General features: G+C 53.6%; 1 protein-coding gene across 1 annotated transcript in view; it reads left to right on the forward strand.

Moving 5' to 3' along the window:
• The window catches only part of SPTB (spectrin beta, erythrocytic), an 82324-nt gene that overhangs the window by 38286 nt on the left and 28556 nt on the right, over nt 1-15482 (forward strand). Inside the window, exons 15-21 of the mRNA XM_008070466.1 lie at nt 3294-4050; nt 4471-4673; nt 4790-4880; nt 7011-7157; nt 9354-9617; nt 9969-10175; nt 10933-11022. Of these exons, the coding sequence (XP_008068657.1) occupies nt 3294-4050; nt 4471-4673; nt 4790-4880; nt 7011-7157; nt 9354-9617; nt 9969-10175; nt 10933-11022 (1759 nt within the window). The remainder of the gene's footprint in view (nt 1-3293; nt 4051-4470; nt 4674-4789; nt 4881-7010; nt 7158-9353; nt 9618-9968; nt 10176-10932; nt 11023-15482) is intronic.

Below are 15482 nucleotides of genomic sequence, written 5' to 3' on the forward strand. Positions count from 1 at the left end.
GCAGTGGCTGCTCCCGGCCACTGCAGCCTCGACCTGCTGGGGATCCGGTGATCCTTCCGCCTCAGCCTTCCGAGTAGCCGGAATTACAGGCATGCGCTACCACACCCAGCTGATTTTTTGATTTGTTTTAGAGATGAGGTCTTGCCAAGTTGCCCAGGCGGGTCTCGAACCCGCGGGCTCAAGCAATCCACCCACCTCAACCTCCCAAAGGCGCGGGATTACAGGCTGAGCCACTGAGCCTGGCAACACCAGATTTTCAAAGAACAAATTGTTTCTAGGGTACACGGGACAAGCAGGGGTTGTAAACCTATAACTTCACAAAGAGAGGATGTGGAGGTAAAGTTGTGAATGGATTACTATCTTGCATTTTCAGGAAAGTGACCTTTGGCTATTTGATTTTCTCACATCTCATCATCTAGCAAGTCTGGAGCTTGCAGGTTGATTTTTAAAAGGAATACTTTTAACTATTATCAGCCCCTCTCTGCCACAGGGTCCAGAACTCAGCCTGGACTCCCGTGTTGTAGGGCTGGTGCTAACTAGAGAGACCCTGTCAACTTGCTTCATCTTAGAGACAGCGCAGTGCAGGGGAAAGTGTGGGGTTGGGAGGCAGACTAGACCCAAGCCCCAGCCTGTCCCTTGTGTGGCCTCTACTCAGTGGCTGCGGTGAGACCACAGTGGTAAAGGCCAGGAGTATCTCCATGAGACCATGAGGCTCGTGCCTGGGGACACGGCCAGACCCTCTCCCAGGAGCACCTCCCTGTCAACTGGCAGTGGTTTCAGAGCAACCTAGAGAAAACCCTCAGCTCCTGTTCCCGGATTTCCCTGCCTCAGCACCAGCTGTGTGCCAGGCAGGCATAGAATTCCCCAGAGCGTATGGTCTTCACCGGCTAAAACAGGAGCTGAGAGATCTTCAGGGTTTCTCTCTCCCAATCCATCTCAGCACATCTCTTGCTTCTCGTTTCTGACCTGTCTTTCAAACCAGATTAGCAGGCCAGGAGTGATGGCTCACACCTGCAATCCCAGCACTTTGGGAGGGCAAGGCTGGAGGATCACTTGAGCCTAGGAGTTTGAGACCAGCCTGGGCAACATAGCGAGATTTTTATCTCTACCAAAAAAGTGTTGTTTTAATTAGCTGGGCATGGTGGCAAACACCTGTAGTCCCAGCTACTCACGAGGCTGAAGCAGGAGGATTGCTTGAGCCCAGGAGTTGGAGGCTGCAGTGAGCCATGATTGTGCCCCTGTATCCAGCTTGGGCAGCAGAGTAAGACCACAACGAAAAACAAAAAACAAACAAAATAAAAGCAACAGCAATAAAAAACAGACTCGCTGCTGGAATCACCTTGGGAATGCCCACAGTGCAATCTGCCTTGCTCTCCAGGGCTGGGACAAAGATGAGTGAGATACTTGGTCCCATCCTTAAGCTGGTCACTCCAGTGGAGCCACCGAGGGTCTGTTCGCTGAGATGCAGCTCAGGTGACCTCCACAGAAGCTGCCACCATCACCCAGTGGCTCCTCCCAGCCCCCCTCAGTCCTCTCCCTGATAGGTACTGTGTACATAGCACTTTATATGCTGTTGTTATTCTGGGGTTTGTCTGAATTTCTTTCTAAATCATACACTCCACAGGCCAGGTCTGTGTTCAAGAGATGAGCTTAATTAGGCAGTGGCCCTGGTGGTCTGACCTGGCTGACGGGGCAGCTCTTTTTTTTTTCCACTCTGTCGCCCAGCCTGGAATATAGTGGCACGATCATGGCTCACTGTAGCCTGGACCTTCTAGCTCAGGCAATCCTTCTATCTTCTGCTAAGGTTTTGTAGGGACTAGGTCTCGCTATGTTGCCCAGGAGGGTTTTGAACTCCTGGGCTCAAGCAATCCTCCCACCTTGGGCTCGTCAAAAATGCTGGAATTACAGGTGTGAGCTATCATACCTACCTGGCCCTTGAGCAGCTCTTTAAAAGGGGCTTTTTGTGTGCTGCCAGGAAATCCCAGGCCCTCCCCACATCTGAGAGGCCTTAATACCTGCCCTTGAAGGTTGAGCTCACAGGGCTCATTTTACATGAAATTCTCAGCTTCTTCCTCCTCCTCCCCTTCTTCCTCCTCTTTCTCACCAGACCTATTTTTCTCTCAGATCCAAGGTGGTTTTTTCAGGGCCTGGGGCACTTTGTGGCCTGGGGCATTTGCATGGGAGGGGAGGGGAGGGAGGGGAATGGGGATTATGTCCTGAAGCATTCTGGGAGTTGATAATGTATTTCTCGTATTGCATAAACTCTGGGGAAATGGCATATTTGTCTGAAATCCGGCTACACGCACAGCCTCTCCTTTTCCTGTGCCTTTACTTTCATGTGCCCCCTGCTGTTCCAGAGAGCTGATTGGCAGTTGTGTCTTTTCCTTTCTCTTTTTGCCATTAAAAATTTGGGGGATGCAACTATTTCTGAGTTTTAAGAGTACCCACCACCCCCAGCTGTGCACATTGTACCCAAGAGGTGACTTTTCCTCCGTCCACCCTCTGCCCCTCCCCCTGCTGAGTCTCCAGTGTCCATGAAACCATTCTCTGTGCCTTTGAGGATCCTTACTTTAGCTCCCACGTTTTTTTTTTTTTAAGTCGTAGTCTCACTCTGTTGCCCAGGCTGGAGTGCAGGCGCACACTCACAGCCACTGCAGTCTCAGCCTGCTGGGTTCTAGAGATCCTTCTGCCTCAGCCTTCCAAGTAGCTGGAACTACAGACATGCACCATCATGCCCAGCTAATTTTTCTTGATTTATTTTTGAGATGAGGTCTTGCCAGGTTGCCCAGGCTGATCTCGAACCCATGGGCTCAGGCAATCCCTCACCTTGGCCTCCCAAAGTGTTAGGATTATAGGCATGAGCCACCACGCCTGGCCCTAGCTCCTACTTACAAGTGAGGACATGTGGTGTTTGGTTTTCTGTTCCTGAGTTAGTTTGCTTAGGATGATGTTCTCCGGCTCCATCCACATTGCTGCAAAAGACATTGTTTCATTCTTTTTGATAGCTGAGTAGTATTCCCTAGTGTATATATACCATAATTTCATTATTCACTAATCGGTTGATAGGTGTTTGGGTCGGTTCCAAGTCTTTGCAATTGTGAATTGTGCTGCGAGACAGTCCTCTGTCCTGAGTAACATTGGATACGTACTTTTGCTCACCAATAGTGTGTCAGGTAGAAAACTCTTTTCTTTTCAGCATACAAAGTCTGTGGGGGGAGACTCATGGGAAGTCTGGGGACGGATGTCCTGGGGGAAGAGGTGAGAGTTTCCCTGGCTGTGTCTCCGCCCGGCAGGTGGCAGGCATTCCAGGCCATGGTGTCCAAGCGGCGGGAGGCGGTGGACTCGGCCCTCCGAGTGCATAACTACTGTGTGGACTGCGAGGAGACCAGCAAGTGGATCACAGACAAGACGAAGGTGGTGGAGTCCACCAAGGAGCTGGGGCGGGACCTGGCGGGTGTCATCGCCATCCAGCGCAAGTTGTCGGGCCTGGAGCGCGATGTGGCCGCCATCCAGGCCCGTGTGGGGTCCCTGGAGCGGGAGTCACAGCGGCTGATGAAGTCACACCCTGACCTGAAGGAGGATATCGGCCGGCGGCAGGCATATGTGGAGGAGCTGTGGCAGGGCCTGCAGCGAGCCCTGCAGGGCCAGGAGGCCTCCCTGGGGGAAGCCAGCCAGCTGCAGGCCTTCCTGCAGGAGCTGGATGACTTTCAGGCCTGGCTGTCCATGGCCCAGAAGGCCGTGGCCTCCGAGGACACGCCCGAGTCGCTCCCAGAAGCCGAGCAGCTCCTGCAGCAGCACGCGGCCATCAAGGACGAGATCGACGGGCACCAGGAGAGCTACCGGCATGTCAAGGAGGCCGGGGAGAAGGTGACCCGAGGCCAGACGGACCCAGAGTACCTGCTTCTGGGCCAGCGGCTGGAAGGCCTGGACACCGGCTGGGACGCCCTGCGCCGGATGTGGGAGAGCCGCGGCCGGTCCCTCGCCCAGTGCCTCGGCTTCCAGGAATTCCAGAAAGACGCCAAGCAGGCCGAAGCCATGCTCAGCAACCAGGTAGAGAGGGGCGTTCAGGGCTAGGGGCGGCGGCACCGATGGTGAGTCTGCAAATGTGCCATCGGCCAGGGGACCAGTGACTCTGTATTCACTCCTCGGAACAAGGGAAATCCTCCTTGTCCTCCCCGCCGTGAGGTACCTTTTCCAGCCCCGGACCCCAAACGATACCTTGTTCTTGGGTCAGTTGGAGGCTAGAGAAGCGAATCTTGCCCTGGATGGTCGCCTGTCTGCGTGGTACACTGTTCACTGAGCGCCCCTGGGGTGGGCAAGGGGCAAGGCCTGGTGGGGAGGGGTAGAGCCTCCCCCTCACACAACTCTAGGGGGCGCCATTCACACGTGGCCTGCATGGTTCCTGCTGGCGGACACCCTCACCTCCCGCCAGCGTGTCCCCACGCCCGGTCTGGAAACTTGCTTTGGCAGGAATATTTCCTGGCTCGCCTGAAGCCCTCAGACTCCCTCCAAGAGGCAGAGGCTGGGATCCGGAATTTTGAGGAGTTCTTGGTGTTGATGGAGAACAACCGGGACAAGGTCATGAGTCCTGTGGACTCTGGGAACCAGCTGGTGGCCGAGGGAAACCTGTACTCAGACAAGATCAAGGAGAAGGTGCAGCTGATCGAGGACAGGTACTCCTGGGGCCATGGGGCCACAGGGCAGGCCCAAGAGCCACGCTGGGCTGTGGTGCGCCGGGAGGATCCCGCGTGTGGCGCTGTCACGACCGCGGCTTTGGCTTCCTTTCCAGGCACAGGAAAAACAACGAGAAGGCCCAGGAGGTTTCCGTCCTCCTGAAAGACAACCTGGAGCTGCAGAACTTCCTGCAGAACTGCCAGGAGGTAAGGCTCTCGCCAGTCAGGCGCCCCCTGCAAGGGGTTCGTTCTAGACGTGCCCTAGAGGTGGGACTCCACAGGAGTCCCCCAAGAGCTGTGGGATTCCCTGAGTGGGGATTTCTGGGTACTTGGCAGGCAGGTCATCTTCTAGCATCTTTTTGTTGCACTACTCATTTTTTCAAATCTGAAAAGTCACTCTTCATCTGCCAGATCTAGACCTAGGTCAGGGTTTCTCAAGAGTGGTCTAAGGCTGGGCACGGCAGCACATGGCTGTAAATCCCCGCACATTGGAAGGCTGAGGCGGGAGGATCACTTAGGCCCAGGAGTTTGAGACCAGCCTAGACCTCATCTCTACAACACATTGGCGGCTCAGCCTGGAATCCCGCGCCTTTGGGAGGCTGAGGGGAGTGGATGGCCTGAGCCTGTGGGTTCGAGACCCGCCTGGGCAGCGAGACCTCATCTCTGCAATAAATCAAAAAATCAGCCGGGCGTGGTAGCGCATGCCGGTAATTCCTGCTCCTCGGAAGGCTGAGGCAGAAGGATCGCCGGAGCCCGGCAGGTCGAGGCTGCGGTGGCCGGGAGCGGCCCCTGCACTCCGGTCTGGGCAACCGAGTGAGACTCCAACTCAAAAAAAAAAAAAAAATTATCTGGGCGTGGTAGCGTGTTCCTGCAGCTACACAGGAGGCTGAGATGGGAGGATCTCCTAAGGCCAGGAGGTCGAGGTTGCAGTGAGCTGTGATTGTGCTACTACACTCCAGCCTGGGCGACAGAGGGAGACCCAGACTTAAAAAAAAAACGAAGTCTGAAACTGTCTATGTTAGAGCCACCCAGGGCCCTGGTCAGGCCGGCTTCGGGGTGTGTGACTATGTGCTCATCCACACCATGTGCTCAGATGGGCCCGCGCCTTGTTTACGGCCTGCCTCTGCCATCTCAAAACTCTCCATGCTTTTGCACAGCCTCATTTTGCTCTGGGCCTCACAGATGATGGAGCTGACCCTGTCCCTAGTCAGAGCAGGCTCTGGGACTCACTAGGGCCAGGTGAATCAGAGCCTTAAGGGGTGAGAGAGAAAGAAGCACTTTCACAAGCATCCCCACTGGAGCACTGTTGGCGCGGGCAGCCCTTGCTCAGCCAGGACAGCTGTCAAGGAAGGCCTTCAATCTGCCCTCCCGGGTCCCCCCAGTAGCCGGATTTCCCGCGTGGAACAGGCCTTCCCTGACTTCTCTCTCGCTGTCCCCTTCACACCCCTTTCCGCCTGGCCCAGACAAGTCTGTTTCATCTGTCTCTGCTCTTGGCACAAGCCAGACTTGGTGTGATGCCTGAACATCTTGGAGACACTGGCTGTTCATTGCAGATCTCCCTTCATTGTTTTTGTTGTCGTTTTGAGTCGAGGTCTCACTGTGTCATCCAGGCTGGAGTGGAGTGGCATGATCATGGCACACCACAGCCTCAGCCTCCTGGGCTCAGGCAGTCTTTCTGCCTCAGATTCCTGAGTAGCTGGGACTACAGGTGCGCACCACCATGCATGGACAATTTTTTAAAATTTCCTGTAGAGATAAGGTCTGGTTATATGGCCCAGGCTGGTCTTGAACTCCTGGGCTCAAGCATTCCTCCTACCTTGGCCTCCCAAAGTGCTGGGATTACAGGTGTGAGCTACCACTCCTGGACCACGTTTTTGTTTGTTTGTTTGTTTGTTTCTCATGCCACCTTGTTTAAGATCCTCATTGTTAATTACAGGATCTTCCCTTGGCTTCTTCCTCCAACAACATTTTTCTTGAGTTTATTAAGAATTTTTCACCCTGTACCAGAGGATGAATTCATCCATCCATCCATCCATCCATAATATGCCAGGCCTTGTCCTAGGTCCTAGGAATTTGGAGAGAAGAATAACATATCCCTGGTCTCACATCACACACTCGAGTGGGGAGACTCGCTATGCCCACAGTTAGCCCTGGCACACCATGGGCTAAGTCACCTGTGCCGGGACTTGGTGATCCAGCACTGGAGATGAGTTCTCCTCTGTGCTCACGTGTTCCCCCCGGCCTTCTCCTCCTCCTGTAGCTAGGGGTGGGCAGCACACCTCATGCTGCCAAAGAGATACACTTGAGCACAGTCGGACCTGCTCTTTCTGCCCACAGCTCACCCTCTGGATCAACGACAAGCTGCTGACATCTCAGGATGTCTCCTTCGATGAAGCACGAAACCTTCACAACAAGTGGCTGAAGCACCAGGCATTTGTGGCTGAGCTGGCTTCCCACCAGGGCTGGCTGGAGAACATAGACGCGGTAAGTGACGTGCATGATGGCGGCGATGGGGGTAGGGGTGGCGCACTCTGCTCGCCAGGCATGGACACCATCCTGACGCTTGATGGATGGTGTAGAAATGGTGGGCAAAAAAACTTCTTAAAATAGTAGTCCAGCCTTCAGAGCTCCTGATACGGCCTGTCTTATTAAGCCTGGTCAGAATCGGTGTCTCTTCTGGGTCACCTGAATCTGGGGACGGTCCAGGACACTGAGGACACCCTAGTGAGAGCTTCGGCGTCCAGTGCCAGGACAGCAGTTGTCACCATTGGCTTTCCATTATCCTCATGGGGCTCTGGCATTGCCCTGCCCAGGGCCAGGTGAACACAGGACATGACCAGGGTGGTCCGGGGAGCCACTAACCCTCATCATTTGGATGGGCAGGACTGCAGGGGAGTGGTCATTTCTACCCTTTGTAGATCCTGGACCAAGGGACCCCCTCCGCCATGGCAAGATTGTCCAGTGCATAAGTCAAAATGTGACTGGAGTTAGATCTGGAAGTCACAACCTTTGCCTTCCTCCACAGTGGCTGTCTATAAAGAAGCAGGCCTAGGGTTCACAGGAGGCCAAGTTGAACAGTGGTTACAATACAGCCCCTGGAGACAGACTGACTTCTAAACCTCCCCATGCCTCTGTTTCTTCATCTACAAAATGAGAGTGATAAAAGTACCTACCCAATGAGGTTGGGTGCGGGGGCTCACACGTGTAATCCCAACACTTTGAGAGGCTGAGCTAGGAGGATCACTTGAGCCCAAGAGTTTGAGACCAGCTTGGGCAACATAGCGAGATCTCATCTCTACAAAAAATCAAAAAGAAATTAGCTAAGTATGGTTGCAGATGCCTGTAGTCCCAGATACTAGGAGGCTGAGGTGGGAGAATCACCCGAGCCCAGGAGGGCGAGGCTATGGGGAGAGCTGTGATCATGCCACTGCACTCCAGCCTGGGCAAAAGAGTAAGACCCCGACTCCAAAAAAAAAAAAAAGAATCAAGGGAAGATATGTTCTCAAGGCAAAAATAAGTATAATTTTAAAAAGAAAGAAAGAAAAAAAGACAAAGAAGGGGAGTACCCACCCAATGGAGTTTTGAGCACTAAATACTTAAAAACATACCAGGCACGGTGGCTCACACCTGTAATCCCAACACTTTGGGAAGCCAGAGTGGGAGGACCATGTGAGCCCAAGAATCTGAGACGAGCGTGGGCAACATAGCAAGACCTCATCTCTACACAAAATGTTTAAAGATAAGCCAGGCATGGTGGTGCACAACTGTAGTCCCAGCTGCCCTGGAGGCTGAGGCAGGAGAATTGCTCGAGCCCAGGAGTTCAAGGCAGTGAATCATGACGGCACCATTGCACTCCAGCCTGGACAGCAGAGCGAGACCTTGTCCCAAAATAAATAGATAAATACATAATGACAAACAAAGCACTTAGAATAATACTTGGCCATGACGAAGCACTCAATAAATATTGACTTTCTTTCTGAGCCCAGGCTGTAGTACAGTGGCACGATTATAGCTCACCACAGCCTTGCCCTCCTGGGCTCAGGCCATCTTCCCGTCTCAGCCTCCTGAGTAGCTGAGACCTTGGGCATGCTCCACCATGTCTGGCTAATTTTTTCATATTTTGTAGTGATGAGGTCTGGCTACGTTGCCCAGGCTGGTCTCAAACTCCTGGACTCAAGCAAACCTCCCACATGGGCCTCCCAAAATGTTGGGATTACAGGGGTGAGCCACGGTGCCTGGTCAGTATTAACTATTATTAACAGTGTGTCTCCCCTGATCAAGTCACATCATGCTGTATCCACCCCAGAAAGACAAGAGAGCAGGTGAAAACTAGACAAGGCAACCTCAGTAACTAACAGAGCTCACTGAAGTTTAGTGCACAACACCTGGAACCCAAAGGGAGGTTTCACACTGGATGGACTCTGGATCTTTTTCTAGCACCAGCTGCCTTGTCTACAGGCATGCTGTGATCTCCCCAAGTCCTTTGGCCCCAGCGCTGCCCTGCCTTCCCCTACATGTAACTCTGGAGGTTCAGAGTCCGTTTCATAGAGCCTCACTTCCATTCCATGCAGATTCTCCATCCTACTGACCTCCCTTCCAGGAGACTTTTGCAGCCACTAGGATCAGGGCTGTCTGTGGTTCCCAGGGCCTCGGAGGCTGAGCGCTCCTTCCTCCTTGCAGGAAGGGAAGCAGCTGATAGAGGAAAAGCCCCAGTTTGCAACCCTAGTGTCCCAGAGGCTGGAAGCCCTGCACCGGCTCTGGGATGAGCTGCAGGCCACCACGAAGGCGAAGACCCAGCAGCTCTCGGCCGCCAGGAGCTCCGACCTGCGCTTACAGACCCATGCCGACCTCAACAAGTGGATCAGCGCCATGGAGGACCAGCTGCGCTCGGACGACCCTGGGAAGGACCTGACCAGTGTCAACCGGATGCTGGCGAAGCTGAAGGTACATGAGCAGGCTTAGACTCGGGGTGTTAGGATGGAAGGGGCTGTGGGGGCAAATCTGGAGCACTCCTTCTGTTCCTCTGAGCTGGACCTGCTTTTATCATGCAAAAATGTCTCCTGGTTCCCTATCCAGGTCCTACCCCTTCTGCAGAGGGTGGGACAGGGATCCCAGAGGATGATGAGAAACATAGGATGGGCACTCAGAGGAGGGAAAGATGTGTGGAGGTATCCAAGTAGACTTCTTGGAGGAGGCTGAGCTCCAACTGGGCCTTGCAGGATGGGTGGGATACAGATGAAGGGGGGCGCCACCCAGGTGCGAGGCCGGTGCTGACACCATCCCCTTGTGTCTCAGCGAGTGGAGGACCAAGTGAATGTGCGGAAGGAGGAGCTGGGAGAGCTGTTTGCCCAGGTGCCCTCGTTAGAGGAGGAGGCAGGAGATGCAACCCTGAGCATTGAGAGGCGCTTCCTGGACCTCCTGGAGCCCCTGGGGAGGAGGAAGAAGCAGCTGGAATCTTCCAGAGCCAAGCTGCAGATCAGCCGGGACTTGGAAGATGAGACGGTGCGTGAGCCGCGGCCCCTCCCCACTCCCAGACTGAGCCGCCAACTGCCATCGGGGCAGCTGACTGCCACCCGGAGCAGTTGGCCTCAGAGGCCTGGTCACCTCACCCCTTGTCTCACAGGCTTGTCGTGAGGACTGCATTCAGTGGGAAAGTCAGGTGGTGTTCCTTGACCAGCCCTCAGCTCACCTGTTAGCCCTGATGGGGCAGGCACGGGCTTCGGGGTGATAGGCGTGGGCTCGAGATGCAGTTCACCATGTGTCCACTGTGTGACTAGGAGCAAGTTATTTGAACCCCAGTTCCAAACATCCACATATTGAGGCCAGGCACGGTGGCTCCCAGCACTTCGGGAGGCCGAGGCATGAAGATTGCTTGAGCCTAGGAGTCTGAGACCAGCCTAGGTATCATACAGAGACCTCGTTGCTACAAAAATAAATGAAATTTAACTGGGTGTGATGGTGCACACCTGTAGTCCCAGATACTCGGGAGGCTGAGGTGGAAGGATCACTTGAGCCCAGGAAGTCAAGGCTGTGGTAAGCCACGATCGTGCCACCACACTCCAGCCTGGGTAATGGAGTGAGACTCCGACTCAAAAAAAAAAACAAAAACAAAATATCCACATATCCTATAAAATGAGGCAAAACCCTGATGGGATGTCAGGAGGAACCAAGGAGACACTGCTGGCAACACTGTCCGGCACTCGGGAAAGGGTGGCCGTGGTTGTTGCCATCAGCTGCCTCTGCCTTCTGGTCTCTACAGCTCTGGGTGGATGAGAGGCTGCCCCTGGCCCAGTTGGCCGACTATGGCACGAATCTGCAGACCGTGCAGCTGTTCATGAAGAAGAACCAGGTGAGTCCTGCCTCCCCTGGGCAGCCCTGCCCATGCCTGGCCCCAGTGGGGAAAACCCAGTCCTGGCCTGCAGAGGGCCGACGACAGCAGATTGTTGGAAGCTTTGGGGTCCCCAGACTGTATTTGTAGTCTCATGGCAGAAAGAGCCGGCTATGGTGATGACAGAGGGTGCTCGGGGGGGATCACAGACTGGGATCTGGGTCATTCAGGCTCCCTTGGGTGCAGGTAAGTGCAGGATCCAGAGGCCCCAGCCTAGAGCTTAATGTGCTTCCCTGGGTCTGTAGTTCGTGGCCTCCCCAAGCAGAGGCTAACAGCTCCTCATTTCTCTCCCGCATCCCTGCCTTGCCCCCGTTCTAGGGCAGAGCTGGAAGAGTATGGTGTCCCTAGCATAAGCAGGCCCCGTGTCTCTGGACACAGGAGGATCCTTGTGGGGCTCAAACCCCATTAGGGAGCCACTCCACTTGGACTCTGAGTCCTCAGAGCAAGCGTCCATCTGCATCTGACTCTCAGGCCTAGTTGAGAACTTCTGTGGCCCTGGTCAGAATGTTGGACATGAGCAGATGCCAGACGCTTCTTTTGTGTCGGGGCTGCAGCAAGAACATCTCATGCAAGGGTGCAAGTGTGTGAGGTCACTCACTCCCTGCCCACCAGGGGCTGGTGCAGACCATTCTCCTGGGTAGAGTCCCTCCTCCTGCCTGGGCTGCCCTCTGGGTCAGTGAGGAGGGCCTGGGAACTTAGATCTCAGAGAAGAGCAGCATGTCCCAAAGTGCCCTGTCGGCATGGTGCTTCTTTGGGGAAGGAAGGTCATGGCAGACAGCACTCCTTTCCCCTGAGAGCAGCTGACATCTGCCCACAGGACCGTTCGAGGCCAGCGTGGTGCAGAGACCTGGATCATACTCAGAGAGGTTTCCGCAGAGCTCCCTTGGGCCCTTTTTCAGTTGGCATGATCTAGTCACAGAGGCCCCAGCAGTCACACACAGGGATCTGGGCTAGAAAATGATAGCGATCTGGGCTCAGTTAATGCCGCAACCTTCAGTCAAAGGGAAAAGGCTAGAATCTGACCCAGTGCCTTATGCCTGTAACCCTAGTACTTTGGGATGCCTAGTTGGGAGGGTTGTTTGAGGCCAGGAGTACGAGACTAGCCTGGGCAACATAGTGAGACCCCATCTCTAAAAAAAAAAAAAAAATTAGCTGGGTGTGGTGGTGCACATCTGTAGTCCCAGCTATTTGGGAGGCTGAGGCGGGAGGATCGCTTGAGCCTAGGAGGTTGAGGCTACAGTGAGTTACGATTGCACCACTACACTTCAGCCTGGGCAACAGCACAAGATCCTATCTCAAGAAATAAAATAAAAAGGAAGGCTGATAGGAGACAGTATCATTGGGGCCTCAGTTTTTTCAACTGTAAAATGAACCAAGTCCAGCCTTTCTAACACTGAGGATGTTTGATTCTGCCCAGCCTCAGTAAGTGTTATTGTCCAAAGGGGTTTGACTCCCCTGGGTGGCAGTTGCTATTTTAGGAAAAGGGAATATTGATGGGGTTCCCCTACCTAAGAAGGGACAGGCAGCCTCTTGGAAGCACATGACTGCCCTAGTAAAGACGACGACAGGCTCACCTGGCCAAAGTATGCATCCACTTTTATCCTTTCTTCGCTTAAAGCTCTCTCTGCAGTGGCTCTCAAACTCCAGTGTACATTCACCCCAGGGCCTGTTAAAACAAGGTGAGCCAGCCGGGCACAGTGGCTCATGCCTGTAATTCCAACCCTTTGGGAGGTGGAGGTGAGGGAATTGCCTGAGCCCCCGGGTTCAAGACCAGCCTGAGCAACATGGTGAGACCTCATCTCTACAATAAATCAAAAAATTAGCTGGGCGTGGTGGCACATGCCTGTGGCTAGTTGGAAGGCTGAGGCGGAAGGATCGCCTGAGCCCAGCAGGTCGAGGCTGTGGTGGCCGTGAGTGTGCCACTGCACTCCAGCCAGGGCAGCAGAGTGAGACTCACTCAAAAAAAAAAACCTAAAAAAAACCCCACAGTGACCCAGGCTGGGCACAGTGGCTCACGCCTGTAATCCCAGCACTTTGAGAGGCAGGAGGATCACTTGAGGCCAGAAGTTTGAAACCACCCTGGACAACAAAGTGAAACTGTCTCTACAAAAAATAGAAAAATTAGCTGGGCATGGTGGCATGCACCTGTAGTCCCAGGTACTTGGGAGACTGAGGCAGGAGGATTGCTTGAGCCGCAGGAGTTTGAGGCTGTGGTGAGCCATGGTACTACACTCCAGTTTGGGTGACAGACTGAAACTTTGTCTCCAAATATCAATTACACAGTGAACCAAGTGCCAGCCCAGGCCCAGAGTCAAACTCTGAGGGTGGAAAACTTGGGAACTTGCATTTCTTTTTTTGTTTGTTTTGTTTTGTTTTGAGTTGGAGTCTCACTCCTGTCGCCCAGGCTGGCGTGCAGTGGCACGCTCACAGCCACCGCAGCCTTGACCTCCTGGGCTCTGGTGATCCTTCCGTCTCAGCCTTCCAAGCAGCTGGAACTATAGACACACGCCACCGCTCCTGGCTAGTTTTGTGATTTATTGTAGAGACAAGTTCTCACCAAGTTGCCCAGGGTGGTCTCTAACCCCCAGGCTCAGGCAATCCTCTCGCCTTGGCCTCCCAAAGTGCTGGGATTATGGGCTGAACCACCGTGCCTGGCCAAAACAGCAGATGTTTAAAAAAAGGAGTCTTAGCCGGGCTCAGTGGCTCAGCCTGTAATCCTCCGCCTTTGGGAGGCTGAGGTGAGTGGATTGCCTGAACCCGCGGGTTCGAGACCCGCCTGGGCAGCAAGACCTCATCTCTACAATAAGTCAAAAGATCAGCCGGGCGTGGCAGCGCATGCCTGTAATTCCGGCTACTTGGAAGGCTGAGGCGGAAGGATTGCCGGAGCCCAGCAGGCGAGGCTGTGATGGCCGGGAGTGGCCACTACACTCCAGTCTGAGCAACAGAGTGAGACTCCAACTCAAAAAAAAAAAATTAAATTAAAAAAGGAGTCTTCCCTTTATATGCCTTTCCTCACAGTCTTTAAAATATTGGGACAGAAACCAGTGAGCTCACAACCACAGACTACACATATGTAAAAAAATGAACAATGTTGGGAAATGAGAACTGGTCTAGTTAGAAAATGTTTCGGACTCACTCACCCGGACTCTTTGATCCGCATTTTATTTTATTTTTTTTTTTTGAGTTGGCATCTCATTGTCACCCAGGCTGGAGTACAGTGGCATGCTCACTGCCACAGCAGCCTCGATCTACTGGACTCAGGTGCTCCTTCTGCCTCAGTTTTCTAAGTAGCTAGAACTACAGGCACGCGCCACCATGCCTGGCTAATTTTTTGATTTATTGTAGAAATGAGGTCTCACTAAGTTGCCTAGGTTGGTCTTGAACCTGTGGGCTCATGCAATCCTCTCACCTCAGCCTCCCAAAGTGCTAGGATTACAGGCTGAGCCACCATACCTGACCAGGAACTTGGATTTCTTTTTTTTTTTTGAGTGGGAGCCTGGCATTTCTAACAAGACCCCAGGTGAGGCAGCCAGCTCAGGGCTCCACCTCAGAACTCCACTCGAATGGCCAGCCCCTGCAATTCAAACAAAGCCTACAGGTGGTGCCTGCATGGTTCTCACCCCGGGTTGCACAGTCGAGTCACTTCAGGAACTTTGAAAAGACAAATGCCTGGGTCCCACCTCAGATCAATTATTAGGCTCTCTGGCGGAGGGGAGAGGGATGGGAACTCACTGTGTCTGTTTTCCTGGAATATTCAATGGACAGTCAGGATTGAGAACCACCATCTTGCCTGACCTGGCCCCTGCCTAACTCTGAACCTCATGTCTTCTGTCACCCTCCCTCCTGGCCTTCCAGCTCTTCTGGCCTTCAGACAGTCCTGCTCATTTCTACCCCAGGGCCTTTGCGCCTCCTCCTTCCTCTTGCCAGGAACACTCACCCCAGATCTCGGTGTGGTTGCCTCCCTCATCATTCATGTCTTGGTCAAATGTCATCTCCTCAGAAAGGGCCGCCAGACTCTTCCAGCTAAGCGGCTACTGCCACCCCTTGGCAGACATTCTCCGTGGCATTGTCAGATTTTCCTCCCAGCACCCAGGGAGTCTTTATTTATTCATGTGCTGACATGCTTACTTTCTGTTTCCTTGACTAGATTGTAAACCTTATGAGTGCAGGGGTTTTGCTTATTCTGTGTTGCCCCAGAACAGGGTCTCATACAGATGAATGAAAGGGACTGGACTAGCAAGTAATTGCGTATAAAGAAAAAGCGCTGGGCGCGGTGACTCATTCCTGTAATCCCAGTGCTTTGGGAGATGGAGGTAAGAGGACTGCCTGAGCCTAGGGGTTTGAGACCAGCCGTGACAACTTGGTGAGACCTCGTCTCGACAATAAATGAAAAAAATTAGCTGGGCGTGGTAGTTAGCGCG

Source organism: Carlito syrichta, unplaced genomic scaffold (assembly GCF_000164805.1).
Source record: "Carlito syrichta isolate Samal-C Ts95f unplaced genomic scaffold, Tarsius_syrichta-2.0.1 Scaffold313438, whole genome shotgun sequence".
NCBI lineage: Eukaryota > Metazoa > Chordata > Mammalia > Primates > Tarsiidae > Carlito > Carlito syrichta.